This window comes from Halichoerus grypus, chromosome 3 (genome assembly GCF_964656455.1).
Source record: "Halichoerus grypus chromosome 3, mHalGry1.hap1.1, whole genome shotgun sequence".
In the NCBI taxonomy this organism is placed as follows: domain Eukaryota; kingdom Metazoa; phylum Chordata; class Mammalia; order Carnivora; family Phocidae; genus Halichoerus; species Halichoerus grypus.
The window spans coordinates 145,418,611-145,436,735 of NC_135714.1; the positions used below are offsets into that span (position 1 = coordinate 145,418,611).

Consider the following 18,125-nt stretch of genomic DNA (forward strand, 5'->3'; position numbering starts at 1 on the left):
AGACTTGTTTTTAAGTCTCTGGTAAAAAGATCACTGTCTTCTGAGTGCCTCATTGGAGAGGAGAATAAGACTCCTGAGACACGTGGGACCACAAGGGACTGAGGTTGCTAACATGACCTTTTCCCGCCTGATACAGGAATACAAAGTCTCCAGCTGTGAACAGAGGCTCATCAGTGAAATCGAGTACAGGCTAGAAAGGTCTCCTGTGGATGAATCAGGTGATGACATTCAGTATGGGGACGTGCCTGTGGAAAATGGAGTGGCACCGTTCTTTGAGATGAAGCTGAAACATTACAAGATCTTTGAGGGAATGCCTGTAACTTTCACATGCAGGGTGACTGGGAATCCAAAGCCAAAGGTAAGCTGAAAACATAGCTTTTTAAGAGTTCTGTTTTCTGTGGAAGTTTAGCTTCCAAAATACAGTGTGTATAATAGGAGGAAGAGATACAGACTACCTTTCTCAGGACCCATGATGTAAAATGTTCGAAGTACTATTTAAGTTCAGGGCCTTCCTCAGGAAGCATTAGAAACCAAAAAGAGTAGAAGAGTAGAGTTTGGGTTTGAAGAATAGAATAAGAGAATAACAATTAATCGACAAGAGCTTTTCGTACACCTACAGCATTTACTCACGTGATGTTATCAGTGTCACTCCCAAACTGCAGGTGACAGAACTGAGCTCAGTGAGGTTTGATTAACTTGTCCAAGGTCAGGGAGCTGGTGAGCGGCCAGGCTTGAACACGAACCCCATGCTGTGTATCATGTAGAGAAGCAGTGCTTACCATGGATTATAAAAACTTCAGATCTTTAATCTACAAAACCAAAGCTTCCTGTATTTACAAAGGGGCTAGGGGCCAGAATACTGTTGAGAAAGGATATTCAGAGGAACTTCTGATACTCAAGAGGACTAGGCTGACCTAGATGGAAGCCCTCTTCCTACAGACACATGGAAACAGCTGGATAAGGAGTTGCCCAGTCTGTAAAGGGAGGCGAGAATAATTGCTCACTAGTCCAGAAAGCAATAAACAGAATTACACTTTTCCCTGGAACTTGGAAGAAAAGAATAAAAAAGGTGCCCATGAGAAATGGAAACTCCACATTTAGACTTTCACATGATATGAAGCCAAAAGCTGCAAAATTAATATGAAATTTAGTCCAGGATGATTAAAATCCTTGTTTCTGGCAGACGCAAGCAAAAACTGCCCTAGAGAACACTCTCACAATTTGGGGCATATCAAACTTCGGTAGGTTAAGAGGGAGGAAGAAGAAATTCACAGTAAAAACTTACAAACCATATGGGAAACAACGATAAGGAGAATCAATAGCAAAAGAAACAAGAAAATAGAAACTCAAGTATTACACACTATTGAACAGCCTTAAGCAAACTATAAAATAACTATGTTTAAAATGATTGAAACAATTTTATTTTATTTTATTTTATTTTATTTTTTTTTTTTTAAAGATTTTATTTATTTGACAGAGAGAGACACAGCGAGAGAGGGAACACAAGCAGGGGGAGTGGGAGAGGGAGAAGCAGGCTTCCCGCGGAGCAGGGAGCCCGATGCGGGGCTCGATCCCAGGGTCCTGGGACCATGACCTGAGCCGAAGGCAGACGCTTAACGACTGAGCCACCCAGGCGCCCCATGAAACAATTTTAAAAGAAAGAGAATCTGGGGGCACCTGGGTGGCTCCGTGGGTTAAGTGTCTGCCTTCAGCTCAGGTCATGATCCCAGAGTCCTAGGATCGAATCCCGCAGCGGGCTTCCTGCTCAGTGGGGATTCTGCTTCTCCCTCTGCCCCTCACCCCACTCATGCTTGCTCACTCTCTCTCTCTCTCTCAAATAAATAAAAATCTTTTTAAAAAATAAAAATAAAGAAATAAAAGAAATAGAAACTTAACAGGACAGTACCAAAGCCCAAGCAAATTTGTAAAATAAGCATATAGAAATGAAAAATACACTCACTGAAATTAAAAGCTTAACAGTGGTATCACAGAGAAAAAGCAAAGAAAATAGCCTTAAGTTTTCAAATGCATATCTACCTTCTAATAAGATAAGACTTTTATAATAATAAACTGTTAGAGAAAACTTCTTTATTCTTGGCATAATTTGGATAATTGCTCTGTATTCACAAACATAACAAATTCATGTACTAAAAATAAATATGCAGCTTATGAATGAAACTCAACAAGAAATTGTATGTTAAGCTTCCAAAATCTTCACAAAGATCCCTTGTTATTTTTAAATCTTACTCAAGGTTTAAGGTCATTAATTAAGTTCTAAGATCACTAATTTCTTGTTTTAAAGAACGCTGTGTTCACCTGAAAGATGAGCTGTTGTGTTTAACATAACTCTGCTTTTCTAGTAGGAATTTAAATGTTTCACAACTTTAAGAGGCTTAATTTTTTAAGAATTTTTACTGTCTTCTTTCACCTTTCCTTCCTTCTTCCCCCTCCTCCCTCCTGTCCTCACTGCGGTTCTTTTTCTTCCACACATGGTATATAAATTACGTTAGGACTATTAAAGTATGGGATATTCATCATGTTTAAAAAAATACATCCTTTTTTTTGCTTTTTTTTTTAATTGTATTCTGCCGTTGACATGCTTGTTCCATATGGAAACATGAGAAGATGGGAAAGAATTTCTAATTCCCCCTGTTTTCATCTCTTGTACTCTCCCCTTCCCTCTGATTAGCAGTCTTGGTAAAATTGTTGGAACTACTTCTTTTTAATTCTCATTTGAAAGTCGTATTCCAAGTACAATGAAGGTGAGAAGTATGATTAAAGGAAAGAAACAAGTCTGAAGACCTGGCATAGTGGCAAGAATGCAAAAGGAAGAAATTGTATACTAATCACAGCTTCTTTGTTCCATCAGAAAACATAAAACCACCAATGATAGTTATGAAGTATCATGCTTTATCTAATTTTTAGAACTGAGAGTTATGAGTCTAGTTGATCCATTTTTAGATTCTGGAGATTAATAATATAGTCTGTAAATTCAGAGCTAATTGAAAAAATAGGGGTTGGAAAAGTTTCAGCAGTCAGATCCCAATTATTATTCATGCGCTTATTTAGTGTTATACACTTCTAGCTGTTCCTTTCTTAAAATATAAGTTTCAAAGAGATTTTTCAGATTCAGAGGCTTTCATAGAGAGCTGAATTTGAGTGCCAGTTGTGGTCTCAATTTGCATATGGATTTACATTAAGGAAGAAGTTCATTTTAAAAACTGAAGGTTCTGAAGTGGGTTTCTTCTGCTAGGGATGAGTTAGGAATGCTTTAGGATGGCAGGAACAGCAGCTGACAACAGAGAACTTGTTGCGGCTTTAGAGAGGGGATTAGTTTAGTTCCCTAACCATTAGGTCTGGAGGTGGGCTGACGCAGGCACTGATTCAGCACCTCAGTCACGTGAGGGCCGGTGGCCGTGATTCATCATTATGGCCCGTGTCTCCGCTGCCAGACATAATAACTAAATCATAGGGATCCGCGGACCAGTGATTCTATTTACAGATCAGGGAAGGTGGTAGGACCTGCGAAAGAGGTAGTCTGACCATTTTAAAATGTGTTATTTAGTCCAGATTTATTTTTACTTTATTCTTCACATTTAATTTTCTATCAAACCAAGTTAAAATATTATGGAAAATTATTGTAAGTTTAAATACTACTGTGTTTTCTTTAACAGTGGGGAGAGTGGACAAACTTTTTTAAAATTTTTTTTAAAGACTTTATTTATTTGACACAGAGAGAGCACAAGCAGCAGGAGCGGCAGGCAGAGGGAGAAGCAGGCTCCCCGCAGAGCAGGGAGCCCGATGCGGGACTCAATCCCAGGACCCCGGGATCCTGACCTGAGCCAAAGGCATCTGCTTAACCAGCTGAGCCACCTAGGCGCCCCCTTTGAGCATCTGCTCCTTGGCCCAGAGTTAAAGCAGTAGAGCTCACCCATCACCAACCCCTAACTGTTGCTCCTTCCTCACTGCCGTTTGGTCTAACACAATTCAGCGGAATGGCTAGAGTTCAACTGTTATTCTCTAAAATAACCTTTTTACCTTCTTCCCTTTGCTTTACAAGTAACACATTTTCCTTCAGTGCATTTCATTTAGTACATGTGAAAATAGAAGCAAAAAGAAAAACGCCTGTAGAGCCACCCCAGAACTAACCACTGTCCACGTTCAATATAGATCCGTCCATATAAATAATATGTAAAAAATATGTGAATAATGTGAATACTTATATACATTTTAAAATTTTAAAAAGATACATAATTTTTAAAAACTAAAATAGAATTAAACCTGTTTGTTACCTAGTTTTTTCACTCAAAAGTCAATTTCCTATTAAGATGTTCTGTTTAACATTTTAACATGAAAACTCTGATCAGCTCTGCAGGCCACAGTTAGTATTTACCAATCCCCCTAATAGAGTAGTACTACACACATCCTTAATCTTCCATCACTGTTTCCTCTCACAGATCTATTGGTTTAAAGATGGGAAGCAGATCTCTCCAAAGAACGATCACTACACCATTCAAAGAGATCTTGATGGGACCTGCTCTCTCCACACCACGGCCTCCACCCTAGATGATGACGGCAATTACACAATTATGGCTGCAAACCCTCAGGTAAAGATGAAGGGTATAGGTCTGGCTTCAGTTCTGTGCGTAGCACTTACAGGCATTTATTTGGAGAAAGGAACTGTTTAATTAAAAGGTGGAATCATTTCCTTGACTTGAAACTATCTCCCCAAATTCTACATCCATTTTGGTTCGGAGGATAGAAAAATTCTTTATTTCATTAGTATTTACTTATTCCATCAGGTGTTTTTCACATGAATAATTCCAGTGCAGATGTGTGTTCGTCCTACAAATCTTAATCAGTGCCTGAAAGGTACATTTCTTATGCCGGTGGTGGGCTTGCAGTGGTGGCCAGAACAAAGTCCTGGGGTAGAAAATAAGCCAGTAAACACATACATAAATAATATCATTTCAGATAGGATTAAGTTCTTGAAGAAAAAAAATGGAGAAAAGGATAGTGAGTGGCATACATAAATATGCTGTAGTAAAAAAATCCTCAAAAAGTAAAATATTTAAATTTAAAGAAATACATACACTTATTTAATTCAATGGAATTTAAGTATATAAATGTAGACAAATTATAATTTTGATAGCATCTATGTATGGCATTCAGGATTAGTTTCCATCCAAATGTTTTCTCTTGTTTTTGCCCTTAGATTTAGGGTCAAAAAATCAGCTGACTATTTAGAATTTAATAGGCAGCTACTGGGTATCAGGTTCCTAAGTCAAGCCTGCAAGTTCTTTTCTGAGTGTCAGGTATGTTTTAGGCACTGTGCTGGGTAGGAAGGATGCAAAAATGAGTAAGACGTGATTTTGTACCTTCAGAGCTCAATGTATGACAGGGTAATTTTACAAAGTCAGCAGAAGTCACAAGTTTCCATATTACATATGCATTTTCTTGAGGTTCTAATTTTTCAATCAGTGAATACATGACCGTCACCTTGAAAAAGGTGAAAAGCACAACTTTTACTAAAAGTTACATTGTAATACTTTGTGTTCATGTTTGGAGGATTTGAGGGAAAAGAAGTGGAACTTGCTTTTTTCTTATTATAATTTTAGTATGTTTCCTTGACTATTAACAAATTTCAATTTTCAGTTTTCTGCCTATTAAAATAATAGTGGAGAACTCAAAAACCAGAATTTTTCTTCATGCTAGGTCCTTTATCCCTCTCTCCCCTAGAAAGGCTGAAATGTATTATAAGAGATTGAATTAACTGTGTTCCTTAAGCACTTGCCGGTCCTGGTCCTGATGTTATTTTTGAGGCATTTTTCTTAGTGAATGTTTTAAACCGTTATTGGAGTCCGTGGTTTTCTAGAACAAAGAACATAAATGTAAAATTGCAATTATGAGTCTGCTTCTAGTCTTCTTCAAATTACACTAATGTAGTTTTACATGTGGAAAATCTAAACGGGGAGGGACTCTCCTGGCCATGAGCAGAGTTGGAGACTACATGCCAGCCTCCGAGCATTAAACTACTGACAGGTTATGATGAAGTCACTAGATGAAGGAGGGCTGCTGAAGATCCCCTTAGGAACACAGAAGAGGAGGAAGGGAAAGAAATAAAAAAAATGAAATGACACAACAAAGACCAGAAATGCAGAATAGTGCTGGTGCTACTGAAAAGCCTAAGTGTACACGTGGAGTTCAGGGGTTAAGAGCATGAACTTTGGCATCAGACAGATCTGAGTTGAATTTCTGCCTCTGCCCCTCACCACTCATGTGACCTTTAGCAAGTCACCTAACCTCTCTTTCCTCTTCTATGAAACGAGAATAATCATATGGATTTAAGTCATGCATTCCGTCTACGTGGCACGGAACAGGCTTTCAGTAAAAGCTCGTTATTGTCATTATTTTAATTCAGAGACACTAATAACCCTGTCTTAAAGCAGCAGCCCTGAAAGTGGGCGGAAGCCTGTGGAATTAGGGTGTAAAGGATGGTTCTGTTTCTAGATATTCCAGTCCTACTGCTGGAGCCAGCAAGTCAGTTCGGGATGGAGTTTCTCCCCAACATGTTGCCGGTGTGTGGTCCTCTGACCTCCTGGCTTTTCCTTTTTACCACCCCCATGGGAAAGGAGTGCGCCAGGCAGCGGATGTGGCTTTGCCACAACTGCCACAGCTGTGGGCCTGGGCGGGGGGCGCCGTGGGGAGCCGTGGGCTCGCGACGGGCCGCACCCCCAGCACAGCTGACAGGAGCCACACATGAAGCTGGGAAGTTGCTCTGCTCCCAGCACACTCAGGGCCAAGGGAAGGCCCAAAAGAGAGCTGTCAAGGCCCTCGTTCCAGTCCCCAGTGAATTCAGGACACATCCTGGATCCCAGGACACGTCCCAAAGTTAACCCTCTCTCGTTCTTGGCCTCTACCCTTTGAAGAGAAGACAAAGAAAGAGAAGTGGACCAGTTTATGTCAGGTAGCCAAGAGCCCGGCCCAGAACAGAATATCCCATGTGATTTCAGCAAACAGGAGTATGACTGCTCTGGTCTGTCAGAGGCAGCAAAAGAGTCCAAGAACTCCAGAGGGCACAGAAACCAAAGCAGTTCCAAAACCTAGAATTCCAGCTGCCCCTCAAGGTTAGCTGATCCAGCCCGTATTCTAATTAAAGGGGGTAAGACTAAATTATGTCTCCTTTTCTACCTAAATGAGCAAAGGCAGGCATAGGAGTGGAAACTTGTGAAGAGAATCTGAGGAAATCCTAAAAGTGGGCATGTAGACCTCAGATGGAAATTGCTGTGAAAGAATTTTTATATTTAGGGTACTTGGTATTAATTGCTATTCCAAGTGTCAGCATGTTGCCTGGTTGATTTTAATTTCAAGAATAGAACTCCCGCTCTCTCCTGGCGTCTTCAGTAGCAGGTATGTGCAGATATACCCGATGTACGTTTTGTGAGCTATCACCTAGGAACTGGACAGACTTCACTACCCATTAGAAAGACAAAGAGGTATTTAAACCATGACAAACAGCAGACCATTTTTTTACTTAATCCTTGATATAAGTTATTCTTTGTTGCTTATAGGAATACCATAACAGAAATGTTTAACAGTTTTAATCTCTACTTTATGTTATTATATATTAAGGTATTTTGCCATTCTTGTAATTTGTGAATTAAAACATGATTTGAGGGGCACCTGGATGGCTCAGGTCATGATCTCAGGGTCCTGGGATCGAGCCCCACATTGGGCTCCCTGCTCAGCGGGAAGCCTGCTTCTCCCCCCTTTGCCCCTCCCCCCATTAGTACTCGCTCATGCGCATGCGCGCCCTCTCCCTCTCTCATAAATAAAATCTTTAAAAAAAACATGATTTAAAAGAAGCATGATATAAGGCACTGAGAAAAATTTGAAAAGTCAAAGCTGAATTTTTTTTTTTTTTAAGATTTTATTTTGACAGAGATACAGTGAGAGAGGGAACACAAGCAGGCGGAGTGGGAGAGGGAGAAGCAGGCTTCCCGCTGAGCAGGGAGCCCGATGCCCAAAGCGGGGCTCGATCCCAGGACCCTGGGATCATGACCTGAGCCGAAGGCAGACGCTTAAGGACTGAGCCACCCAGACACCCCGAAAGCTGAATTTTTTAGGATACATTAATCCCAAAAGCATAAAGTCAAAAGAAAACTTAAGTTGATTCCCCGATTCCTCGATACCGTCTGGTTACCTTAAACTTTTTTCACACTTTAAATATATTTGGTTTGAAAGGGAGACAACGACATCTGATTTTTCTGGTACACTGTAGTATACATGAGGTGAAATAACCAAGGGAAAGAGGAAAAGGCTGGAGTGGAAAAATGAGCTCAGTAATGAAACACAGACGGCAGAGCTTCCCCGAGCAGTGGAAAGTAATTAGAGAGAGCAGCCAAGAGAAAGGGTGAGAACCAAGGAAGGAGAGAAATACTAAAGTTCAGCAGAATATTTTATAGAATATTTTTCCACCTGGGTTCATCTTTGGGGAATAAGAAACACGTTAGATATTGTTGACTGCATCCAAATTCTACTTGGGATGAACACACAGCTCTAAACATACACTGGACACTGTGTATCACACTCAGTGTGTGCTGCTAGGGCAATTCATGAGAGACCAAAGCAATCACATAGTTGAGTGAAATAATGAGTGATTATGCAGTGCTACACCAAACATGATGCCAAAATGAGGATCACAAATGCAGTTTTAGACTCTAATCCTATCTTTAAGACACAACTAAATCTAAACATGAATGTTTTACTTTGTTTTGTTGTGTTGCTAAGTTACTCTGTGCTGCACTTGGAGTTTGGAAGGGCTGTTTTGCAACTTGATGTTTCCTCAAATTGCATTATGTATACAAGTGGCAAGCTTTTATAAAGACCTATGTGCCACAGTTAAATTTCATAAGCTAGGAAATATAAATGTTATTTCCATATTATATAAATAATTGGCCTTGCGTGAGGCATAAATAATCTTTACAAGCTGGATGTTTAATACATAATCGCATTAAGAATTCAAACTTATTACTTGTTCTATAGCTTTAAACTCTGTGGATTTGTTTGGAATAGAAAAGTAACACACAGCTGAATTAAATTTAAGAAGTGGGTTTGCTTGTGTTTTGTTTTAGCATTAGAAGGTTTCCTGGCTCATTTAAACAATTCACTTCCATTATTCCTTCATGTGTTAATAATAAAGTAGATAGAAATGAGAAAGTTAAAAGCAAAGGCAACAAACAGCGCTAATGTGCATCAGAGCCTAGAAGTCACGACGATTACTAGGGTTAACTGGCATATTAGTATGATTAAAATTTTGTATGACCTTCATAAATAAGACGTCCAAACTTAAAAATCTGAACTTTGAATTGCGTATATCTTTTCAATAGTGTTTCACTGAATTCTGGGGGTTTTTTCCCAAATAAAAATGTGAAAATTATACGACTTGTTAGTTTGGTTGCTTTCTAAATGCTCCTGGTCATTTATTGGTTAGTAATACATATATTTGGCCAATATCACTATATTATCAAACTCATAATTCTGCCTCCTGAAGATCATGCCATTCCCTTTTATGTTCAGAAGTGAAACATGGTGTAGGAGTTAAAAAGGTGACAAATGGTGACATATTCCTTTTTCTTAAATTTGGGTAAAGATATTCTGCGGCAGTATTTGTGTATATGTTTCTAAGCAGTAGCAGTAAAAATCTTGAAAACATTTTAGAAATGTGTAATCTTTAGAGAGTAGTATGCCAACCTGTTGACCCTATTTTTTGGAGAGGGAAGAGGAGTCAGGGTTTATCTAAACTAAGCAGAGTCAAATGGTTAGAGTTGAGTAGGACATCTTTTATCTTACACCTCAAATGCAGCCATTAAATAAATGAACATGTTGAATATACCAGTGTGCCTGGCACCTTTCAAGCAATAGCATACATTTTTCCTTTGGAGTAAATTATATCCTAATACAAAAAGAAAGAAAGGGAGGGAGGGAGGGAGGAAGGAAAAAGGAAGGAAGGAAAGAAGGAAGGAAAGAAAACCCCACTGCATATGAAAAAAAAATTGTTTTTAAAATAATTCTAAGGGATGCTTCATATCCATCTGGTCATTATTATAATTATATCCATATTCAGTGCTATAATGACTTAACATTTTGAGTGTTTACTATGTGCAAAACACAAGACTAAGTGCTTTACACCAATTAACTCATTTAATCTTCGTAAGAACCCACCATGCAAGATTGATTAACTATATGGTTCTATTTTATAGATAAGGAAACTCACTTAGGAGGTTAAGTTACCTGTCTAACGTCACTCATTTATAAGGGACAGACCTGGTTTACAAACCTAGACTGACTCCAGAGCTAAGGAGGGTCATACAAAGGTAACTAGGGCTCATTCCAGTGTTAAGAGCACTGAGGGAAGAAGTTGCTACGGCTGAGGTCAAAGAGGTTGCTGCCTGTGTTCTCCTTTAGGATTTTGATGGACTCCTGTCTCACATTTAGGTCTTCCAACCATGAGGCATGGGGTGGCTGGGTAATAGACATTGGGGAGGCTATGTGCTATGGTGAGCACTGTGAATTGTGTAAGACTGATGAATCACAGACCTGTACCTCTGAAACAAATAATACATTATATGTTAAAAAAAGATAGTAGGAAGGGAAAAATGAAGGGGGGGAAATCAGAGGGGGAGACGAACCATGAGAGACTATGGACTCTGAGAAACAAACTGAGGGTTCTAGAGGGGAGGGGGATGGGAGGGTGGGTTAGCTTGATGATGGGTATTAAAGAGGGCATGTTCTGCATGGAGCCCTGGGTGTTATAGGCAAACAATGAATCATGGAACACTACATCAAAACTAATGATGTAATGTATGGTGATTAACATAACATAATTAAAAAATTAAAATTAAAAAAGCACTGAGGGGCAGGGGAGACCATCGTTAAAAGAGGCATTTGAAGGAATCAAAAAAAGGAGGTAAGGGTGTACTCACGCGAAGTATAACCACTTGGAGAAATTTATTGGAGTCTTTGAACAAAGGTGTCGGGACCCCTAAAAATCATCTTGATGCATGTCTGTGCATACATAATGTCTAGTAAAACGATACCCGCAATGACTAATAGTGATAATTTATGATATCAAGATCTATTTGATATTTGGAAGATAAAGATCATCTTAGGTTGTGTCATTTAATCTTTACAACATCTGTGTGAGACAGATATATCGTGCCCTGGTTTTTACAGAAGAAGAAACAAAGGCTTGAACAAATATGGTTATTTGCCCAGTGTTAGGAAAGTCAAAACTCAAATCCAGGTTAGAGAAAATTTTTTTATCTGCTTCCCCAAATTCAAGGTTAAAGGCTGAATTTAACTTACATCTTTTTCTAACCACATAAATGATTAGTTGATGTTAACTTCCCTTGTGGATCCTCTGGGTTTTAAACCACAAGGAAGAGTCTATCCAAATTATATAAATCTATTTTAATCTATCCAGATTAAAATGATTTGCTTAAGTAGTGCAGCAAATAGTAAGGAAGCCATATCCCATATCACTACAATTTTGAAGCTATTTGTGTAAAACAAAACATAAAATTCCCCTGTCTTTAGCCCCCAAAAGAATCATGGATCTTACATGTTCACTTATTAAAGCAGCTGCGATGATGCATCAGTTGGGTAATTTTAACGGGGGTCTCCTAAGCAAGTCATGTCTAGATTTTTTGTAGCAGGCATAGATTTGGAGGGGTTAGATGAAATTCATTTTCAGATTTCAGGCTAGCTTAGGGGGACTTCCAAGTTGTTTGCCAAGAGCTTAGCATGAGAGAATTTCCATCGTGTGGCCTGAACTTTAAATAGAACAAATCTGAGTTAGAAATAATCCCCCTCATGTTATACACTTCATGTCTCCTTGGAAATTTTCAAGAAAGGCAGTGTTTAAATATGATCTCAATAGAAATACTGTGGCTGCGAGAGGAGGTTACATATCTAATGGGATGAGACTACTTCAGTTTTGTTTCTTTACGACCTCCTCTTTCTATTTGATAGTTCCCAGTTCTGTCTGCATTACAGTACTATGTGTCTTTGCCTTTTCGGAGTGGTCAAGGCCCCAAAGAAGTCCCGTCTGGGGGAGACCTGGATGGTCCTGCTGGCTGGATTCCTGCCCTTCACCGAATCCTGCTATGGGAGTTTCTCTGTGTCCCCTCCACCACCATGCTCCCTCACCCCAGTTCACTCTCAGGTGGAACTCAGCAGTTCCTCCAAACATATAGAACACCTGTGCTTCTGTTACCTGTCTATACTGGCAACTTGGCAAAATGAGGGTCAGTGGTAAATTTGGACTGTGAAGTGCACCTGAGGGCGGCTCATCCACTGTGAGCTAGAAATCCCTAAGTCTGATCATTCATAATCTTCTCATTTTTCCTCTCGCTGTTCCCTCACCATCATCAGAATTTAGAAGTACAACTGCTCACATTCTCCTGGGATATAAGAGGAGAAAATCATCTATTTTGCTACTCTAGATGTAATAGGGAAAAAAGAAGGGGCTAAAACAAAAAACCAAAGTAACAATGGTGATTTATTCATGTCATCTGAGTCCTCTAAGTATTACTTTTGTCTGTCCTAGGACAACACTTATATCAGTTTTTCAATTTGAGAGATAAATTTAAGAGATAAAACTTGAGAGATTAAAAGATAGCTTTTCATTAGATAGGCCCATATCATACAACCCACATATTTTAGGTATCTCACTGCTTCTGGTTTTTAAATCACAATTATGCTCATTTCATGGGAACATGGTAACCTATAGTCACTCTCCTTGTCATCCCCATGCGTACCTCTCATATAATGCTCATTTCATCATGCTGGTATCCCTTTTAATATATGGTTTTTAGAAGGAATACTACTAACATTTAATATATATCTATTCCTAAAAAGATCTGTCAGAAAACTAAAATCATCTTGTTTGATTTCAGAATTAGCTACAACGAATAGATATTTGAGCATGAAAATGGAATTCTCGCAAGACAGTCAATGTCCTTCTGCTATGTCTTATAATTCAACATCATGTGTTAGGGAGACCATAGCAGATTATAATTAATTCAGTCAGGATTGTCATTTTAAATACCATTCTAGATAAAACAGTAAAGCTTTTTGAGTAGTTCAAAGAAAGACCTAGTCACCCAGTTCCTTAATTAATACAGAGTTTAGCGAGGAGTTTAACTCAGGGAAAGTACATTTCTGAGAGGGATTGGTGTCAATACTAATATGGCATGTCGGTCTGTTAAATAATGTCTTATGGAGAACAGGACAATAAACATGGTGCTTAATGGTTAGCTGTTTTGCATGGAAAATCACGTCTTTTCCTGATGTCTCTGCCAGGGCCGCATCAGTTGTACTGGACGCCTAATGGTACAGGCTGTCAACCAAAGAGGTCGCAGTCCCCGCTCTCCCTCAGGCCATCCTCATGTCAGAAGGTATTTCACATGTTCCTTCCTGTAGGTGTTACTATTTTCAGTTATTACTATAAATTCAACACTGTTAGAATCATGGTGTGACCACAAAACGGTGAACATAGTCGGAAGACAGAAGAATGCGAATACGGTCTCAAGGTGTATACATTGCCTGGCTCCTTGATTATTCTGCTCCGTTGCAATTCAGAAAAGGGAAAGGAACAGTCGCTAAGGTCGCTAAGCCCAGTTAGATACACTATCACTAATTGTTAAATAGGGCCCAGTTTGTATCTGAAGAAATCAAGACTCAGCACCTTTAAATGGCAGGCACGTTAACATGAAAATCTAGTAAATGGTACAGAAAGATTCAAAACCAAACTTCTCCAACCAGCAGCTGTCTAGACTAGCCATGACAGATTACTGCCACTACATTTCTTAAAATCAGCTAGTTTGCTAATGTTCACTTTTCAGTCACTTAGTTCAAAACAATTTAGATGACAATTTTGTAGGTAAGATGTGCCCTACTTGAAATGTTCACAGCAAGTACTTGTTAAAGTAGAGTGTGCTTTCTCTTCCTAGTCATCCTGAGCTTATGCAAGGATGTTGACGGGATAACAGTAGGCAGGGACAAGGAAAGGATATCCTTCCTAGTAACTTATTTGCACTTAAGAAAATATGGTAAGTCACCCAGCCTGTCATCTTGGGTTCCTATTTAGATATTTTACAGAGCCTGCTCCAATAGCCCTGACTGCAAACTGCAGGCCACAGATGCAAACACTGGTGGTGAAGAGAATGTATGCTAAGTTAGGCTCACAGAAGGTCAGCCAGGAACACTGAGGAAGGTCAGCCAGGAACACTGAGGAAGACACCAAACAAGTGCTCTGTCTACACCTCATGTGACTGGATGCACAGAGCCCTCTGCTCAACACTGTGGAAGACAATTCTGATACCTAAACACATGGGGGTTTAATACTCTTGTTTGTTCACAAGAACCTAGGCCTGTGTGTATGGCTATAAACAACGTATTGAGTAGCAGATCCAGTCTCTTGCATTATTTTCTTCTGCTTTTCTTGTGTCTTCAATACATTCAAGCTTTTCCATGCGTCAGTGTCTCCTAGAAAAGCATTCTGCTCAGAAATTAGATCTGTACTTGAACAGTAAACTACATAAAAAAGCTGGCAATTACTAGCCTGTTAGACTGATCTTTCATTTGTTCTACTCTTTTTCTAGTTAAATGTTTTTAAACTTCTCTTCTAGTGACTAGTGACAGAATTTATGTTCAATATCTTGTTCCTTCCTTACATCTTCCCTGCAATTACTTTAAATTGGTGTTGCTCTGAAAGGTGCCTCCAGCAACATACTCAAAAGCAAGAGAGATGCACAAAATCTGGGAGATTTGCCCAATTTTAATTTAAAGCTAAAAAATATAATTTGTTTTCCTGGTTTATATGAAAAGGAATTTTGATTAGATATGAAATTTTTACAAAATAAGAGATTTTAATTTCCTATAAATTTCAAATCACAGTGGAAAGTTATACTTTCTGTTGGAAAAGATTTGGTAATAAATGAGCAACAGCCACTGCTACTTCTCATACAGCTTTCAAAAATATTTATTTAGGAAAAAACAGGTTAATATAGAGTACTTCATTTTTTCCCATTTCCCTTTTATGATTTATATTAGCTTTAAGGAGTAGGATAGCAGAATTATTTAAGTTCTGAAATAAGCAGACTATTAAATTCATAATAAACTTTCAAATGAAACAAGATTTTGCTGACTTTTCTGACTTTATGTGTAAACTTTAGGAGTCGTAATCATGTAAAGAAATTACATTATTACTCCATGTATTATTAAAAAAATCAAGAGCCTGAAAATAACTTCTATCTTCCTCCCTTCCCCCTTCCCCTTTGTTCTTGCCTTTCCTTCCATCTTTCTATCTGTTTATTATCTGTCTTGTCCTAAGGCCTCGGTCTAGATCAAGGGACAGTGGAGATGAAAATGAACCGATTCAAGAGCGATTCTTCAGACCTCACTTCTTGCAGGCTCCTGGAGATCTAACTGTTCAAGAAGGAAAACTCTGCAGAATGGATTGTAAAGTAAGAGTTTGTTACTGCCTGCAAATCTCTTGCCTCCCTTCCCCCCCTTACTGCCATTTCTCTTGAGTTCCTTTTAGGGAAATTATGTAAGGTGTACATCTTTAAAATGTTTCCAGCCTACAAGAAAAAAAAAAGGAGTGACATATACTGGATGTTTATATACTGTTCTGTCATTCTTTTCCTTTTAAATTTTTATTAAACGTGTTCTTTATTTAGAACCCCACATACCATACTGTATACAGTCACTGGGAGGTTTTTTTCCCTTTAAGTTTCCCATTTTGTTGAAGTGATAAATGTGTTAAATCTGTCATGTCCTAATAATTCATTTATCTTCATTCTTTTTTCATATAAATTTTGTAGCCATGTATCTACTCTTTCATTCCTCCCCTTTCTAAGAGCAGTTAGAGTGACATCCTTCTCTTACCCATTTCACAGCAGGGCTGCTTAACCCAGGGCCTCTGGGTGGTAGGCAGGTTTCATTAGGTGTGAGTTCTGAAATTGCATACAAAATTATGTGTATGATATAGCTTTCATCAATTTCTAGAAGGAGCTTGAGGCCAGAAATGTTTAATAACCACTGCTGTGAAATTTTTTTTGATTGTTTTGGTTTTTTGCCCCATTATTTATTGATCATAAATTTTAGTTAGTTCTTAAATATGGATAAGGTTTTTAAAATTTGGGCTCCCTCTGCTGTTTCTCTCTGGGATTGCAAAACACAAATATAAGACACTTGGAGGATTAAATCTGGGTTTATAGAAATGTATTTTAAAAAAGTACTCTTGGGGGGCGCCTGGGTGGCTCAGTCGTTAAGCGTCTGCCTTCAGCTCAGGTCATGATCCCAGGGTCCTGGGATCGAGCCCCGCATCAGGCTCCCTGCTCGGCCAGGAGCCTGCTTCTCCCTCTCCCACTCCCCCTGCTTGTGTTCCCTCTCTAGCTGTCTCTCTCTCTGTCAAATAAAAAAAAAAAGTACTCTTGGGGTGCCTGGGTGGCTCAGTTGGTTAAGCAGCTGCCTTTGGCTTGGGTCATGATCCTGGGCTCCTGGGATCAAGCCCCGGGTCAGGTTCCTTGCTCAGCGGGGAGCCTGCTTCTCGCTCTCCCACTCCCCCTGCTTGCGTTCCCTCTCTCGCTGTGTCTCTCTCTGTCAAATCAAATCAGTATTTATTTGACAGAGACACAGCGAGAGAGGGAACACAAGAAGGGAACACATTTAAGCTTTAAGAAGAAAAAAAATCATGAAAATAAGCCTATCACTAAAGCAACAGACAGATTTTCCCCCAAAAAAGCACTCCCCTGCCTTTTAAACCCTTTAGGTATCCCAGATGCTCACTACCCTTGACTTGGTACTAAGTGCTAAGGGAAAATAACTAATCCAACTCCACTAGTAACAAATCTGCTCATCTGCCTCCTCCCATTTCCATATCTGCTGAGAGCATGCTTCTGTTCAAGTTATGATCTGCTTACAATGACCTTAGATTCCTGAAATCGGACTTTTCTTTACACAACCAGAAGGGCTGGGATTCAAATAGGGGTAGAAGAACCGGGCGTTTTCCCTTTGCCTTAATGTGATTAACTCTGTCCATGGCATAGATGCACTGTGAATTAGGGGGGCTGAGTGATGCTCCTACTACACACACCATGGCCTTGTTCAGGGTCTAACCAAGCAAGATGGCAACAAGCAGTGCCACTTTACTTCCAAACCTGGGGAAGGCCTGGAGCCCGACCAGAGGTGCGCATTCCCTCTGCCTCCATACCACCTCTAGGGGTCTCCAAGCAGGGAGAGCAGTGAATGTGGGGCTGGGGGGAAGCCAGTACACAGAGGGGAGGACAGAGAGGCAGACCGTCCCAGTAGCCAAGCCAACTACTGCTGTCTTCCAAAGTTTACTTATTTTTTCTCCCTTAAATTCTCTAGACCTTTGTTACATGTATGGAGAGAGGCATCTTGTAGGTAATATAAATGAATATCACACAGCAAGAATGGAATTTGGCAGAGTGAGGTTTTCAAAAGAATTACTTTACAGTCCAACCGACATCTTTTTGTATGCAATTCCCACTAGTAAATTTGGGATGGCGGTAAGAAAAAAGCTATCCTTAACCGTGCTTTTCTTCCCTTTCACAATCAAGGGCAAAACTATAAAGAGCTGACAGATGGCAACCATCCCTACCCTTCACAGCACAATGTGCTATTAGCAATTAAATGTGCTTTTATCTGATCTCTGGTCAACACAACTGTCCTGGTCTCAGGATTTTATGTTTCCATTGGGATGCTGATTTGTAGAGATGGCTTCTGGGTAATTTCCTATTGGTCTTGTTACTTCGTTTCAAGGATTATAAGATAGTAGTAATAGCTCCGTGTGCTGATGGATGCATTAACTGATGTCTCCAGAGCTGTGGCAACCCTTTGAAAACAAGCTTTATAGTGTATACATGCCAGCTGAGTATGTGCTATTGTTACTGCGGTTGGATACCTTTCCAAAGAGCTCAGAGCCCTGTGCTGACATCAGCCCAGTCGTCTTTAGGACCCTGGTGAGTTAAGACAAGAAGAGAAATTTTTAAAATCCCCACTTTACTTTTCTCTAGGTTGCTCTACAAGAGATG

The 18,125-nt window shown here is 39.5% G+C and overlaps 2 protein-coding genes across 8 annotated transcripts in view; one reads left to right on the forward strand and one right to left on the reverse strand.

Moving 5' to 3' along the window:
- Nucleotides 1-18,125, forward strand: part of PALLD (palladin, cytoskeletal associated protein) — a 243,404-nt gene that overhangs the window by 218,112 nt on the left and 7,167 nt on the right. For all 3 annotated transcript variants that reach the window (XM_036087528.2, XM_078069421.1, XM_036087529.2), the window contains 4 exons: nt 137-358; nt 4,458-4,607; nt 13,366-13,460; nt 15,398-15,530. In XM_036087528.2, coding sequence (XP_035943421.1) covers nt 137-358; nt 4,458-4,607; nt 13,366-13,460; nt 15,398-15,530 — 600 coding nt within the window. The remainder of the gene's footprint in view (nt 1-136; nt 359-4,457; nt 4,608-13,365; nt 13,461-15,397; nt 15,531-18,125) is intronic.
- The window catches only part of CBR4 (carbonyl reductase 4), a 160,624-nt gene that overhangs the window by 69,415 nt on the left and 73,084 nt on the right, over nt 1-18,125 (reverse strand). For all 5 annotated transcript variants that reach the window (XR_013446560.1, XM_078069424.1, XM_078069422.1 and 2 more), the window contains exon 5: nt 631-749. Coding sequence is in view for 4 of the 5 variants with exons in the window: in XM_078069424.1 (XP_077925550.1) it covers nt 646-749 (104 nt within the window). In the remaining variant the exon portion in view is untranslated. The remainder of the gene's footprint in view (nt 1-630; nt 750-18,125) is intronic.